This window comes from Sparus aurata, chromosome 13 (assembly GCF_900880675.1).
Source record: "Sparus aurata chromosome 13, fSpaAur1.1, whole genome shotgun sequence".
NCBI lineage: Eukaryota > Metazoa > Chordata > Actinopteri > Spariformes > Sparidae > Sparus > Sparus aurata.
The window spans coordinates 16,515,011-16,531,325 of NC_044199.1; the positions used below are offsets into that span (position 1 = coordinate 16,515,011).

Genomic DNA, 16,315 nt, shown 5'->3' on the forward strand with positions numbered 1-16,315 from the left:
TCTAAATCTGGATGGGATGCTGATTTGATCTGCAGATCTTGTTCTGATAACAGAGTAGGTTTTATTTCTTTTAAGTATATGTACCCTTCTTGTGACATGTATTACAGTTTGTTTCTTCCACATTGTTGCAGATCATTGTTGCTAGTACATTTTTACTTTTTTTCTAAAGATGGGCTGCTTTTTGCTTGTATAGACTGGGGGTCTAACTGTTAAATCAGTCCACAGAGCTTCACTATATGAGTTACATGTATGTGACTCAATGAGCACTAGCAGCATGCACAAACACAGAGCATTCCCTTCGACCGATTGTGACTTACACTCACGTTGTGCTGTTTGCAGGAAAGCCATCAGCCTCTGGCCGACAAACAGGCTCAGTGATTGAGCACATCCAGGACAGATGGTCACATTTCTATAAACAGACCAGGACAAACAGACACAGGTTCTGTTGGCATTTGCTAAGAACCTTGCTGCTGTAATGTTCGCCCTGTTGTCCACACACACACAGAATTTATATGAAGACAAAAAAGGACAAACATTTCAAGAGGCATTTTGTTTAAAAATAACAGTACAAAAACTCTTCCAGTATTTTTTCCAGACAGTTCAACAATAATTACAGTTTACAGCGTTCAAAAATATCATTTCATGTGTGAGCCACTTTTAGGAATGCGCCAACTATTACTACTTAACCTGGCAGAAGTATTTTCACTTTAACTGTCGACCGCACCATCTTTGTTTCAGGTTGGTACATTTTCATATTCTTTTTTCTGAGCAGCGGGTTCAACTTGAAAACATGCATGTTTTTAAAAGGCTGGTAAGGCATTTGAATATTCAACATGTTGCTTTGGTCTGTAATGTAAATCTTCTGGTGGAGCGTCAGTGAATTTGGCTCAATGTACCATTTTTCTCTTTTTTTAAATATGTTAATTATCAACAGCCACTTTGTTGCATCAGTATAAAAAAAAGATATATATTTTTTTTTTACAATTTTCAATCACTTCCTTGGGGCTGGAGAGGCATCTGGGTGAGCGTGATCAAAGCTGTGTACAGTGTGATAAAATCTACTCTACTATATAACAATGTCCTAGTGTGAGGTGACCAGCACCTCCAGTCTCCTCTCTAGTAGCTGAACATCTGCTGTGCGGAGCCACTCTGCTGCTGTGAGGTGGGTGGCTGGCTCTGGAGGGGCCGGCCTGGCTCCTGGCCTTGATTCTGGACCTCTTGACCCTCTTGGGCACCCTCCACCACGGGGGTGACCTGGCTGCCTTCAGCTGCCGTTACAGGCCTCCAGGCCAGAGTCGGGGCCTCCAGCTGGTGTCCCATGGGGTTCACCAGAGTGGTGACGTTGATGAAGTGGGCGACTGACTGAGGTGCTGCGCCACCGCCAGGGCCCACCGTCTCTGGGACGAGTTCGGCTGGGCGGTTGTGGAGCATGGCAGAGCCGCTGACGGCGTCGAAGGTGACAGTGAGGATGGAGTTGTCCAGGGTGAGGGGCCGGTCGGTGGCGGTCAGGTGGCCCACAGCTACAGGCTGAAGGCTGGTGAACTGGGCGGGGGCGTGGCTGGTGATGGGCGTGACGGTGATGTTGGTCAGCCCCACCGAGCTGTTTGGTGAGGCGGCTGAGGGAGCGTTGGGGTCGGCTAGGACCACCACCTGAAAATTGCAAAAAAGTTTCTGGGTTTGTTCACTGTATGACAAATGTATCTGAGCTTTAAAAAAATTAATAAATAAATAACAAGGATAACTATGACATAAACCGTATTCATTTACGATCTTACAAATATTGTCATATCTGGTAGATGATGTAATGGATCAATATATGATTCAAGTATGTTTAATGAAAAAAATTGCATGTGTCTTCAGTTATGACTTAATATGGGATGTAACCCATTCATGATCATTCAATAATACTGAATCTGTATTTTCCTCCTTTCAAACATAACGATATTGAATATAATATATAGATATATAATTTTCTTAGAACTTATTTAGCTGTGTTCAGGACATTTCTGGGCGTTAACCTTTTGGCAGTGTTGTGTAGCCTCAAGCCAATAATAGTGCGAGTTGGGTGTGAAAACATGGCAAAACCAGGTAACATCACGGTCTAAGTGTCTCTCTGCCCTGTCTGTGTCATGAACTTTAGGTCTGTGTCTGTTTGACCAGAGGCGGGTTGAGATACACACACACACACACAAACACAGAGCAGAGAGGTGAGTGTGTGGCTTTATTTGTGCTCTAGAACGTAACTGAAATGAAAAAAAAACCCCAGAAAATAATGTTTTATTTCTCCAATTCTCTGCTTTGTTCTCCCTCTATTCATTTGCTCTCTTGCTCGCTTGACTGCCGATGCTCTCTTCATCTAGTTCAGCCAGGGAGGAGGGGCCAATGTTGGATGGTGTGTTTACCGACAGCAACCAACAAATCCTGCATAGTCTACCTTTAAGCTGCTGCAAAGGTGCTACACAGTGGGTTAAACCTTCCTATAACATGAAACATTCCTCATAAAGTAATTTTTACTGTTTAATGGGATAATGTGATGTTATGACATCATATGTCAGTTTATCAGTTTTAATACCTTTATACTCATTTAGATCCAAGTTAATTATCACCATTTAAGATGGACATTTTATTACAGTATAAAAGCTCCTATGTAATGTAATTAACCATCACATGAGCAGTTCTTGAAGCTCTTTATCACAACGAACAAAACAACAAAAAGAAAATCAGGCTCCTTTTAATAAAGAGCCAGAAGCCAGCATTCTTTTGCCTCTAACGTATATCATCACTGCTTCTGTGGATTTTTTATTTATTCTGCTCGCCATCAGCAAGGTGTGGTCAGCTGCTGTCTTTGGGCATTTGGCACTTCAGCAACAACATGCGCATTTCTTGTCGTCTTTGAAGAAAAGAGATTTGACATGTTATAATGACACTAAAACAATAACTCTGGTCAAAGTCTTCATATCTACCTGTTGGATGCTCTGCACAGCAGAGCTCGTCTCAGTCTCCTCACCAACAATGACAGTGTTGTATTCGGTCATGGTTTCGTGCCTCTGCTCGGTGAAATCAACATATTCGTCGGACTCGGAAAGCTCCGGCTCAGCCTGAACTCTCTGCTTCTTCTTGGGGTGTCGGGAGGACCGGCTGGGCCTGTCCTGAGCCATGCCGTCTTTTTCCAGGGTCAGAGTGGGCTGGAGAGGAAGGTGAAACATTTCATGACAATATATAATCAGTGACAGGTCATCAAATCTAGATGTTGTTATTATTTTATTTGATCCGTCTCTCAAAACTCAAACATGTCACACAGGATGCATGGTAATACTGTCTGCAAAGTATTCAGAGTAATGCTAGGAGAGATACAGGCTAACAACACTAACACTATGCAGTAAGTGTATGCCTCAGCTCATACTGTGAACTCATACTTGCACTCTTGACAGTTCTATATAAAGTTTGCAATCAAACAAACTAAAGGGCACCATAATAAGTATAAGGAACAAGATATACAGAAGTGCCAGGCATCGACATCATTTAAGGATCTGACGATTAATTCAATGTGTAGATCAGGAAAACAGAAATGCGACACATCTAACACAATCTAGCTTCATGAATGTCAATATGATCGGGTCTCTTGTTGCACTGCCTTGTAAACCTGGAAGCCACTGTCTTTGCACAGATAGGTGCCTGATCAGAGCTACTCCAGTGTCTTTCATTGTCATATACTACAACAATGCACTTTAAAAAGGAACTGTAATCAAACCTGCACAATGCTGATAGACGAATCATTGATTGTCGAAGTTTCCTGAAGATCATCAAACTCATCGATTCTTACAGACACCACCTAGAGGCGTAAAGGACAAGAATTATATTTTATCAAGTCGACTTTTATGAAGAAATAATAGTAACTGGCCTGAGCGGTAAAACATAGAACACGCATCGTTTCCTAGCATGACTGTCCAAACTCACCTCTGGGTGCTTGCGTCGCAGATGTCGGTTCATGGAAGCGCGGGTGGACACCTTGGTCCCACAGAGGTGACACGACTGGGCCTCCACCTTCTCGTGAGTCAGGTGGACGTGCTTCTGCAGCATGTACTCTGTCAGGTACTTCTTATCACACGTCTCACAGGTCCATGTCTTACCCACTGCAGTGAGAAAGAGGGAACTGTCTTTCACGCTCTAGGCACTGATAGAAACAATTTTCTTTCAGCTTAAATAAACTCTTTACTATTGAGCGCCAAAACTGCCAAAAGATTGTTGGTTATTGCTTGAGTCAAAACATGGCTGAATACATCATTAGATTATATAGTTACTAAAATAATTAAAATGGAGTGTGAACAATATAAAGCTTCGTACTCTTCAAGGAATTAAAAGACATTTTTGAAAATAACAGATTTTGCTCAGTTAGATGAGAAGATTCATGCCAATCTCACAGCTGTGCATCGAATTTGAAGCTACAGCCAGGTTGTGATCAGCTTAGCCCAACATAAGGTTTGGGAAACACTTAGCCTAGCTATAAAGTGCAACTGTGAAATGTGAATGATAACTGACAGCAATTGACAGGAGCTAGCTTGCATGAAAAGCCCATAAGCTGGACACATGGAGCATCGATGTTTTTAGCTAGCTAACTAGCTGCCGTTTTCATCTTAAAACTACACCACCTGATATCCACTAGCTTACACTAATAATACATTTATAATTTATCTAAAATTGTGATACACCCACACGAGGACAAAGATTAACTACAGAGTGCATGATAATAATAATGTTACGTTGGAAATAAAGTATGGAATGTTAGTAAACTTATCACTAGTGTTTGCTAGCTAAATGTGTTAGCCGGCTAAATTGCTACTGATACACAAAAAACTCCTCCAGTAATTTTTCCAGGTAGTTTAACAATAATTACAGTTAACAGCATTCAAAAATAACATTTCATGAGTGAGCCTCTTGTAGGTATATGTCAACTATTATCACTTAACCTGGCAGAAGTGTTTTCACTTAAACTGTCGACTGCACCAAGTACGTCTTGTTTTTCAGGTTGGTACATTTGAATTTTGTATCTATTTAATTTATCAAGCAGCAGACTCAACTTTTCATCATAATGCTAATACTCATAATACTACTAATACTTAATAATACCACCTGATAGTATCCACAAACTAACGCGAATAAAAGGTTTTACATTTTTTCTAAAATTATGATACTGTACATGAGGTCAAAGATACACAATAAAGTCCATGATAATAACAATGTAATTGTGTGTCTTTTAACATATCACCAGTGTGTGCTAGCTAACTTGTCTGATACTTTTTGCCAGTTTGGGCTGTCATGTTCTCCTCTCTGTTCCCAACCGATCCATCTTCCACCATTCTACTTATTTTTAACAGTAAAAAAAAGTCCTTTCTTTTTAAAGTAGCTTTCTGTTTTTTTTTTCTGTCCTGGCTGCATAATTTAGGCTGCGTTGTTTCTTGTCTGACCAGAAACCACTCCATTTTTTTATTGCTCAGGACACGAGTAAAAAAGCCAAATTACAGGCTCCTATGCCTGGCTTGTTTTCTAACAGACCGAGGCAGTGTTTCAGTCTGGTTTTAATGTGGCCTGACACGAGACACTTGCCTGTGTGGATGAGCTTGTGTGTTTCTAGAGTCGTCCTCTCACTGAACGTCTTTCCACACAGCTCACACATGAAGTCCTTTATACCTGCAGGCCATAGACACACACAGGACAACCAGTAAGATGACGTACAGCTGTGAAGTTTGGCAAGTCACTCTGGATCAGCATGTACATGTAGCAATCACATCTCTGTTTTTTTACTGAACACACCAATTTGCTTCCACCTTGTGTGAATTCTGACTCACCCGTATGTCTCTTGTAGTGTTTCAGCATGTTGACCTTTTGGGCAAACTTGCGGTTGCACTCCTTACACTCGTACTCTTTGATGCCCTTGTGAAGCTTCATGTGGTGCCTCAGAGCGTGCTTGGTCTTCATGCCTGCACAGGAAAACAGTTACTCGACAATTAATTTACCTGACAGTCAGGACGTCAACTGCCGCGTGCTCACGTGTCGTGTATGCGGCGAGGTGTCTGATGTGTTGGAGAGGACACTGACCTTTCCCGCACTCCGCACACAGGAAGTCTCGGATGTCATCGTGGACCCTGAGGTGCTCCTTCAGCATGTCCTTCCTGGCGAAGGACTTGTTACACTTATCACAGCTGTGACTCTTCACCCCTGGATGATCACACACACACACACACACACACACACACACACACACACAAAGTTTATGTAAAAATAAAAAAAATCTTTCAATTTCAAAATATCCTAATTTTTCTAATTAATTTTAATCCAATAAATTCTTCACTCTGGCATCTTGCCCTTGTAATGCATTTAAGAGGTGTGTGTGATCTTGATACACACACGAGATTTCAAAAGCACACTTCAAACAGGAACAGCTAATTATCCAGTTCAGCATGACTTGCGCATTTGCTGCCGTGTACACAAACTATTAGCTATAAAACCGGTCTCAAGGTGCAGCTCGCAGCTAACTCACAAACCTAACATCAACATTATACTTTACTAGAGCTGCAGTGTTTGGGTATGGATGTAAGTGTAAAGATGTTTATCTCAAAGGGAAGTAAGAAAAATAATAACGACAGGGGTGATGAATTTATTAATATCAGACTTTTCGGGTTTAACTGTAAATAGATATTTTGACAATTTCTGGCACTGACACTTTCCCGTCTTAAATTGTATAAAACAGCCTTTTCCTGTGCATATCTATGCAAGAGCAAATCAACTTAGTGAGGGAACACTGAGCATTAAGGACTTCCCTGGATGTTATGTCTCTCACCAATATTGTGTTTCCTGTAGGAATGGCTGACGATATGTGATATACCAATATTTTCTTACTTATTAGGGCTGAATGCTAAATGCTATGCTGATATATGTGCACATAATATGATAATAATATTTGTAAGCCTTCTCTCATCGTGACAGTCCACTGGTCGATGCGGATACAGATACATAATGCTTCTCAAAATATACACATTCACTGTGCATGTGTGCATTATTCTGAATATCCTCACGGCGGACTTGAGGTGTGACAAACATTTTAAATGGAGATCCCAGGCTGTTGCTCACCAGTGTGGATGATCTTGTGCCTCTCGAGGTTACCAATGCTATTGAAGATTCGTCCACATATTTCACATGGATGGATGTACCTGTGTGACACACGGGCAGATTTGAAAATGATTAGTTACTTTGTTACTTTACAAAACTTTTACTTTTAGCTACAGTACTGCAGTAACCTGGGCTCTGTAACTTATGGATAGTGACGTCACTTCATGCGCTGATGATTAGCAACACATACCTGATAATAAGCTGCAATAAGTTCACACGCTAACACCGCTTCTCTTTACCTCCATCTCTTCATTGTGATCTGCATATATTCATATTCACAATATTTTCTGTAATATTCCGTCCAATCAGTATTCAACAAACCTCAGCTGGTTTCAGTCACTGTCCTTATTCATTATATCAGCCTTGAGGGGACAACGCTAAACAAACAGAAAACCATGACTGATAATATGCGTTTGGTTCTGCTTCCTCGGCTCTTACTTCTGCACTGCGGGGTCAGGCAGCTGCTCTCTGTGGATGACCAGGTGAGCGTTGTACGTGGCCTTCAGCGCGAAGCGTCGGTTACAGATCCCGCAGCCATAGCCCCTCTCCTTGTGCTGCTCCATGATGTGCTTCAGGTACTCTCTGCCCTTCGCGAACGACAGCTAGAGACACGCGAGGAGAGGATTCATGAATGCGAATGAGGTTGTGAGTGAAAAAATCTGTCGCCACAGTTTGGATTGAGCAGCCTTGAGCGTGTTCATGAACACTGTGCTCAAGATAACTGAGGAAAGACAAAACATTTCATACTCTAAGGTTAATACAAGTTAATATGCATGTTTATAAAAGACAAAGTGTGTGTTGGAGTCTGGATGGAGGATGATGCTTACTTGACATTTCTTGCAGTTGTACTTGTGGTGCTCGGGATCGTCTTCATCTTCGTCATCGTCCGAGTCGTCGCTGTCGTCTGCTGAAATGCCGATCTTCTTGATGAAGCCTTCTCTCTCCTGCTCGTTCATTAAGGCTATGTCCTGCGACAAAAAAAAAAACTCTTAGAAATAATTCGGCTCAATGACAACAAAGATCCAGAGGGCAAGCCAAAACCCAATTTATGAGATGTGGATGACCCATGGTGCTTTTTAATAATCGCAGTGACATCGGTACATTATTATTTGGGTCTAGAGCCCTTGCCAGCTCTCTCTTTCCCTTCTCCTATTCTTATCAGGCATCACAATGTATGTGCAGGTATTGGCATAGCAAGGAAATCCCCTCCAAGTTTAGATCAATACATTCTCAATACAGGTCATGTGGCCGGCCGCCTGCGGTGAAAAGTTTGATGACTCATTCCAGAGTTGGGAGCTTTCATAATGAAACAGGCTACATTTGACTACAGTTACGACAAATTAAATGTTTATTTGGGTTTTTTTTGTAACCATGGTGAGTATTTTGGTTAGAAATAACATTGGATATCATTGCTCATATATGCCCCCCTGCTGGCTGGACCCCAGAATGCTTTCCCATTTACCCCCCTTATGGTTGAGCCTGCTCCTACACAACCACTACGCCAGAGGAGGGTCTTTAATTCAGGGCATGCACAGGCCCAGGTGTGTGACATGGTTGTTCATGAGAGGCTTGTGGGAGCATTCTTCAGAATATACTTCAGTGCATAAATATGAGGTGAGGTGAGGTGAGGTGAGTGTATGACTGGATAGCAGAGAGTTAGACTGTGCTGCCTCGACAGTTTGACACCTTTTTCTGAATGTTTTGATGCAGCTCTGTTGTTTGTTGGGTAACAGAGAATGCCCAGAGATGGAAGCAGACTTTCCAGACCTCTCCAGAGATTTTTCACACCATATATTTGTCTAATAAGTACAAATAGCTAGATGTTTGTAATGTAAACAAAATGGTTAACATGTATGGTACATTCTAGAATTTGTATGCTATTACGTTGCCAAGTAAAGTGCCAGATGATCGTAGCTAGGTACTGTAGCTAATGGTATATTATATTCCCCACATAGTTTGTGTCTTTTAAACATGAAGACTGGACATGAGCAAAAACAATTTAATTTTTTCGTGTCTGTGCAGTCTTATTTGCTGTCACCATGATGACTGCAGTCATATAAGTATTACCATATGCAGAAAATAGTCTGTATTTGCTGTAAACCTGGTTATTTGTTATGTGTATATGCAGATGTCTGCACAGAGCCGTTTTGCAGACTGTGACGTGACTGCGTTGTGTAATCAGTCACACGCCATGCTCCTCATCTTGCTCTTGATGACATTGAGCTCCTTCTGGCACGTACTCTCTCACACTGTGGTAAACATTTAGGCTGTGCTGTCTGCCTGTTCCAAACACGATGAAAAACACTGCTGCGCGGTCTCGCCTCTCAATTTATTTTTTAGAAATGCCACATTCCTGAAAACTTTTCCTAATTAATCTACTTTTACTGCATGCACAAGTACAAACACAGTAGGTGCTGAGAATCTTAACCAAAAAAAAAGCAGTAATACTTTGTACTTTTGGCACAAGCAGCATGGATTTCAGATCCCTTCAGATATAAGTCAATATTTCTGTGATCCCCCTGCCTGTGCCTCATCGCTTCACGATGACACATCTACACTGGCAAGAAAAGAAAACAGAAATCAAGCCGTAACAGAGAAACGTCTGGTTAGTTCTCCCCTCTGCTCCGTCTCACCTTGAAGTGGACGTGAATGTGATCTCGAAGGACGTCCACGCGGAAAAACTTTCGGGCGCAGATCTCGCAGGTGTACTTCTTATCACCGTGAGTCAACAGATGCTTGTTCATGTTACTCCTGCAAGAGAACACCTGTGCACACAAACACACACGTGTCACTGATGAAGGATTTATATACGCGCACATATTTGACCCGCTGCCCTGAGTGCCATTACCCTCTGCTGCAGTGCAGAGAGCTCACCTTGCCACAGATGGGACAGGGTGACGGCTCCTTCCTGTACTTGGTCCCTTCTTCTCCGTTGGCCTCCAGCTCCTCTCTCTTCATGTGCTTTGGTCCTGTAGAAATATAGAGATGAAACAGAGGTACATTTTCCACACAGAGACTTTTTTTCTCCTGCAACTTCCCTTGCTGAAAACAATCGTTTGAGAAATGTGCGACTCACCCACGCCGTGCCTCCTGTGGTGTTCCTGCATCACGTCTTTGCGGTAGAACATCTTGTTGCAGATTTCACAGGAGTAGAGCTTCTCGCCGTGCTTCTTCTTGTGCTTGGAGAGGTTGCTGTTGGTGGAGAAGAAGCGCGAGCAGATGTCGCACTGGAACGTCTTGTCGTCTGGAGAGAGAAGAAGATGGAATGAGCGAAAAAGACCTGGAACGAATGTGATCAAAACAGAAAAAGGGAAAAGCGGGAATGAAATAAACGGTCCTACCTGTCCGGCAGTTGTGAAACTTTAAGGCATTTTCCAGGCGAAAGGATTTCTCGCAAGTGTTGCATTTATATTTGTACTCCTGGTCAGGCTGTCACGGAGCACATGAGGCAGACATGTGAACACAGACTAGCAAGAGCAAGTAAAAACTCTGGAGGTGACAGTTTGGAGTGTTACTAACCAAGTTCTTGCTGTGCTTGTAAGAGATGTGCTGCTTTAGACTCTCCTTGCGGCTGAACAACTTGTCACATTCATCACATTTGAACAGCTTATCACCTGAGAAAAAGTACAAGAGGGGATTCATTAATACTAAACATAAACTCATGCCAAGTTTTGTATGCATTTGAATTGTGTGATTCCTCAGACACAAGCGTGTGCTTGATCTTTACGCACCATGTGAGCGGATGTGTCTGTTCAGGTTGCTGCTGTTCTGGAAGACCTTGTTGCAGAGGGAGCAGCGGTACACCCTCTTGTGCTCTCTGGTTTTGTGTCTCTTCAGGACCGCCGAGCTTTCAGGAGTGCTCAGCAGGCTGCTGCTCGCTGCTGCTGCTGCCTCTGAGGCCACCGACTCTGCGCTCTCTGTCGAGGGCTTCAGATCTGCACACATCAGCAATCCAATGTCAAAGACAAATCCATATTAGAAGTTGCAACAAGTGGTAACGGGGTCCAACTGATACTAGGCTTCTGCGCCCAATACTGACAATGATATTTGAGATATAAACAAATCTTATAACAGCACATCTTTCCTTTAAACATACACATGAAATGTAGTTACTGAAGATGCTGCATTTCAGGGTTACAGCATTGGTAGCTTAGGCGCAGAAGTGCGCTGAGCTAAATGCTAACAGTTAACATGCTCATGATGATGCTAACATACAGATGTTTAGCGGGTATGTTTACACGTTCACATCATAGTTTAGTGTGTTAATATGCCAACTCGCACGAAACACAAAGCAGAGCTGAGGCTGGTGCCAGTGTCAGTAGTCTATAGTTATCTGGTCAGAAACCAAAGTACTGGACAGAGCTGTCAGTTCGACCTGATGATGGCCACGGATGGAGGCGAAGGAATCCCCAAAGTAATCCCAATTAGTCCTCAAAGTCTGAACCAAATTTCATAGCAGTCCAACAGTCTGGACCGTCATGCCTCAAGGCAAAGGCCGCTAGCGAGATAAGCCGTTGCAATTCTGCACTACAGGAAGAATTTTTCATTAAAATATATTAGTTAGAAATAATAATTGTTCCTAGAATGACATCTGCCATCCTCTGCAGAATGTGCATGAACCTGTTGTAACACAGGAAGACAGAGTGACAGTAATGATGAAGTGTAGAGTAGTGATTAAAAAAAGAGCAACTTCATTTTCAAGTGGAGGAAAAAGCGAGAGCTGGGTCTGTTTCCTGGATTGTGAAATGTAAAGAGATGACAACTCTCTTTATTTCATGAACTGACACAAAACGGTCAATTCGTCACAAGTTGGGTCCAAAAAATGCAAAGTATATCTCAAAGAACGTCTTTCACACTGTTCTTTTGTCTTTCTGTCCGCATTTCTCTGCTCAAAAGCCTGACTGTTTCTTCTTTACTCACCTTTGTTTCTGCTTGTGGCAGCTGCAGCTCCGGGCCGGCGTCCCTTGGCTCTCCTCCCTCGGCCCTGCGCTCTCTTTGGGACCGGCTGAGCTGCGGGGGGGTCGCCCTCGTCCTCATCGGGACCGACCTCCTGGGGCAGGAGCGGGTCGACTGGAAGCTCCGCTACCGTCTTCCCTTCGTCGAGATGACTCAGCATGTTGCCTGTGATCAACAGAGGGAGGTCGGGGATTCAGGGTGTGTAACCATGACACGGCATTTCCTCAGCTGAGAGATGATTTGAAGGCTAAACAACATGACTTCCACTCCTCACTGAGGAGAAGAAACAGCAGGAGACTATCATCTAATGCAATTTAATGCTTAAACCCAGACACGACCCTAAACTTAGCCTCGCACTTGTTATAAGAAGAGAACATTTCTAACATGTACCACTGACTGGAGGTGATGAATGTTTTCAATGATCTCACCTGCACTGTTTTCTTCAGCCACTGGAGGCATGTGGACTCCACTTTTCTCTGAGGTCTCTGTTTGAGCAGAGGAAGACGTCACATCTGAGCACATGAGACCAACATCTACAAGATACAACACACACAGTTGCCATGGCACCCTGTTACAACATTAGTGCTGTAATCAGTCCTTCCAGAAAAATGCAGAGTTTTTTTGTGATTGTTGCGGGCAAAAATCCTTGATTATGCGGCACGTTTTCTTAAAAAATGCGATGGAATATGCGGGATATTTATGCAATTTTATGCGATGAAATTGCGGGAACTTGCAAAAACTGCGCTTTGATGAAAAAGTGAAAAAAAAAGTGATTCCCCCAACACCCTGTTCTCACTAGGCTACTACCTTAATGTAAAGAGTTGTTTCTTATTACTTCCTATGATAAGCAGCATACTACATCACAGAAAGTGCTGGGAATATTTAAGTTCTCATCTTGTTTTATTTCAGACCTTAATAAACACATGGCTCAAACTTACAAATCATTGATGAGTCAAACAAGTTCTGTACCTTTACAAAAGGAATATGCTACAACTTCTGTAAAAATGAATAAATAAAATATAAAAAAAATAAAATGTGTGCTTCCTGTTTTACAGAGGTAGCTATACAAATGTTAAAATAAGTGCTTCCAATGCACAAAGTGCAATCTCTTACTGTACCGTACATTTACATACTACTAACATACTTACAACTGTAAGGTTTTTGAAACTAGTATGATTTTTTGTTGGCAAATGAGACTGATTTGCGGGTTTCATCATGGCTTCATCGTGGGGTTTGCAGCTTTTGACGATGTTCACGTCGCGTAATTACGTCACTTCACAACGTTCCCATGGCAACAGGGGAAAATGGCTGCTCTTGGGTGAAGTAAACGCAACATTTTTCAACTTTCTGCTAAGATATATGTGACTTTTTTGCAACGAAAATGCAGGGATTATGAAATCATGCAAGCCCCGCATATTTTGCGCTGAAATCAGCAATTTATGCAGCGAAAGTGCAGCGTATTTGAAAAAATGCAGCCCCCGCATAAATATGCGGACTTTGGCTGATTATGCATTGAATTATGCGATCGCATAATCGCATTTTTCTGGAGGGACTGTGTAATGTCTTCTACCTGATGGAGGTGGAGGTGGCTGAAGTGGAGATTTAAGCATGGGCTTCTCCATCTTCTTGGCATAGAAAGCTCCGTACCAGACCCTCAGCTCTGTTCCCGGCAGCACGTCCTGAAAAACAAAAAGGAAAGAGTACATTAAATCTCCTGTTAGAGATGAGCTGCAGGACCGGCAGAGGCTCACGTTTAGGATGGATGCATGTACCTGGGAGGTGTTGAAGTACAGGTCATCCTCCTGCTGATAGGCTGTCAGATTCTGGTGTTGGTAGTCGGTAGCGGGTCGTACCAGCATCATCCAGTTGCAGTCTTCCTCACTGCTAGAGTCAAAACACACGACCACGCCATCCCTCTGGAAGATCTGCTCATTGAAGGATTAACGATTAACCAAAAAGGAAGCCAAGACAAAAAGGAGCAAAACTATTACGTATATTAATGTACTACTGGTCAGAATTCTTTAAGGCGCACCTTCAAAGGGAACACTCCTTCCTTCTCCATGTGGGAGACCCTCTTAGCTTCATAGGGCCCAAACCGGGTCCTCTTGACCAGCCGGTGTAGGACGAACACCCCCTCCTCCCCATCAGCCAGCTGTCTGATCTCTAGACTGCTTGGTAAAGATGACCTAAGGCAAGACATGTACATCTTAGCATAACTGTTATAGAATTGCAATAAAAAGTAATCAATTACTGTATAAAACGTCAAAAAATTGTGAAAAATGCTCTTCACATTTGCTGAGAGCCCCGAACGGCGTCTTCAAATTCATCATAGACCAATCATCGTTGGGTCGATTATTATTATATTATTGGTTACACGACATAAGTAACTGCCTAAATCAACACTGAAGACCTGCGTATTCCTGTGGTGTTGGAATAATCGGATTCATGTTTTTTTCTGACTGGGAAAATACACTTAAGTCTGAGAAAATGATGGTATGGTACCGAGTTGACGTCATGTGACACTGAAACATGGTGGATGAAAGTAAACACTGAGTTGATGCTAAGGAACTTTAACCAAGTCATATATACATATATATATATATATATATATATATATATACATACATATATATAATTATATAGCTCACATGTAATCTAAAATATGGTATGCTGGAAAAAGCTGTCAACGTTTTGTTTAAGTGTTCTGAACAATAAAATGCAGAACAAGTTATTTTTGGTGTTGTTCCCACATTCCAACTTGAGGCACATGAACACACCGTGTTCCCGACCAGGGTAGTGGACCTGAATGCAACATGATCTGAGTCTGCAAAGTAATTGGTAACAAAAGTTATCAAATAAACGAAGCGGAGCGAAAGTAAAAAGTAGCAGAAAATGGAAACACTGAAGTAAAGTGTCTCAAAATGTAATTAAGTACAGCACTTGAGTAAATTACAAGTAGTTACATTCCATCAGTGGTTATTTCTAATTTTGACAATAAGATTTTTTATTCTTACTGCAAATGTATACATCAGGTCCAAATATTGGTTATTGGTGTACTTGATTTGTAAAAAAAAAAAAAAAAAAAAAGAGCTTCTTTTGTCCAACCATCAGTCCAAAAACCAAAGACTCTCCATTTACTGTCACAAAAGACGAAGAAAAGCAGCAAATCCTCACGTTAAAGAAGCTTGAACCAGCAAATGTGTGACAGTTGAGTAATGACTGAGACGAATAATCGATTATCAGAACAGTCGGCAATAACTGACTAAACATTGCAGCTGTACACTGAAGCTGAGACACTCTGAGGCGTCACTCACCGGGCCCGGCTCAGGACGAAGGAGTCCTGGACGGTCACCAGGGGCCCCAGCTCAGGACACTCGGAGTCATGGTACTGGCCACAGTCATCACACCCTGTAACACACACACACACACACACACACCTGTCATCACAGCCCTTTCTCACTCTCTGTCAGTGCAGTATAGGAGCTGGATTTATACTCACAGACGAACTCATCTGGCGTCTGCTCAGCCATTATGCAAACCTACAAATACAAGCAGGTAGTTTAATGTCAAGAAACATGTACATGTACATGGAGGAGCTACTTTAAAGAGTGTGTTTGAATGTGACTGAACTTCAGCGCCTGCACACGCATAAACCCGGGACACTTCGGCTGTGTTGAACACATCACCCCTCCTGGATATGCAGTATTATGTACAATGACAACATTGGCTAGTTTCTGGTGGAAGCGACACAGCTGAAAGCGCATATTAACGTGTGCTATCAGGGCAGGACACGGGGATCCAGGATTTGAGCGGTTCCCAAACTGTAGCCGGGTTTTAACTCCGATCTGAGCGGCTCCTCTTCAGTAGAATGTAACAAAGAACAGTCGGCATGGCGGATGGACCGGAGACGCAAACCACCAAACCGGAGTCGGTGCTCTTCAACGGCAAGCAGCCGGCAGCGGAGGCGGCTCCCGAGAAGCCGGAGCGAGGCGGACGAACCGGCTGCACCTCGACTACTGAACTGCGTCGCCATTTTGTAGAAAATGTACGTACGTTTATGGGAAAACACGTTACCTTGTTTGCAGAAGACCCTTCATTTATCGAATCCTGACTCCGGGTTCCAATCCGCTCCAGAAACGGCGCAAGACCGGAAACGATACGCGCCGAGTGCATTGTGGGGGCTGTAGGCTCG

At 42.7% G+C, this 16,315-nt stretch overlaps 1 protein-coding gene across 3 annotated transcripts; it reads right to left on the minus strand.

Moving 5' to 3' along the window:
• Positions 1–535: 535 nt before the first annotated feature.
• Positions 536–16,315, minus strand: prdm15 (PR domain containing 15). Of its 3 annotated transcripts, none has more exons than XM_030436904.1 (24): positions 16,198–16,315; positions 15,623–15,662; positions 15,438–15,531; positions 14,156–14,309; positions 13,896–14,048; positions 13,694–13,802; positions 12,552–12,608; positions 12,088–12,288; positions 10,899–11,102; positions 10,687–10,781; positions 10,509–10,596; positions 10,244–10,411; positions 10,042–10,136; positions 9,801–9,932; positions 7,995–8,135; positions 7,606–7,769; positions 7,129–7,208; positions 6,097–6,216; positions 5,847–5,978; positions 5,605–5,688; positions 3,958–4,133; positions 3,752–3,832; positions 2,964–3,185; positions 536–1,650 (listed from the first exon to the last, which is right to left on the minus strand). In XM_030436904.1, exons 1-24 carry the CDS (start codon positions 16,294–16,296, stop codon positions 1,117–1,119), a joined length of 3,423 nt encoding a protein of 1,140 aa, XP_030292764.1. In that variant the 5' UTR covers positions 16,297–16,315; the 3' UTR covers positions 536–1,116. The 3 variants fall into 3 exon arrangements, with proteins under 3 accessions (XP_030292764.1, XP_030292763.1, XP_030292765.1); XM_030436903.1 differs by having other exon boundaries at positions 12,552–12,656; XM_030436905.1 differs by lacking the exon at positions 536–1,650 and adding an exon at positions 2,552–2,890 and having other exon boundaries at positions 12,552–12,656.

Bases quoted from the DNA above. Each gene is read 5' to 3' on its own strand.
- prdm15 (XM_030436903.1), bottom strand. From the start codon at position 16,296: ATGCACTCGGCGCGTATCGTTTCCGGTCTTGCGCCGTTTCTGGAGCGG. The intron at 14,049-14,155 runs GTGCGCCTTAAA...TTCAATGAGCAG, and splicing joins AAGGAGTGTTCCCTTTGAAG to ATCTTCCAGAGGGATGGCGT. The intron at 6,217-7,128 runs GTGAGCAACAGC...GTGATCATCCAG, and splicing joins GCACAAGATCATCCACACTG to GGGTGAAGAGTCACAGCTGT.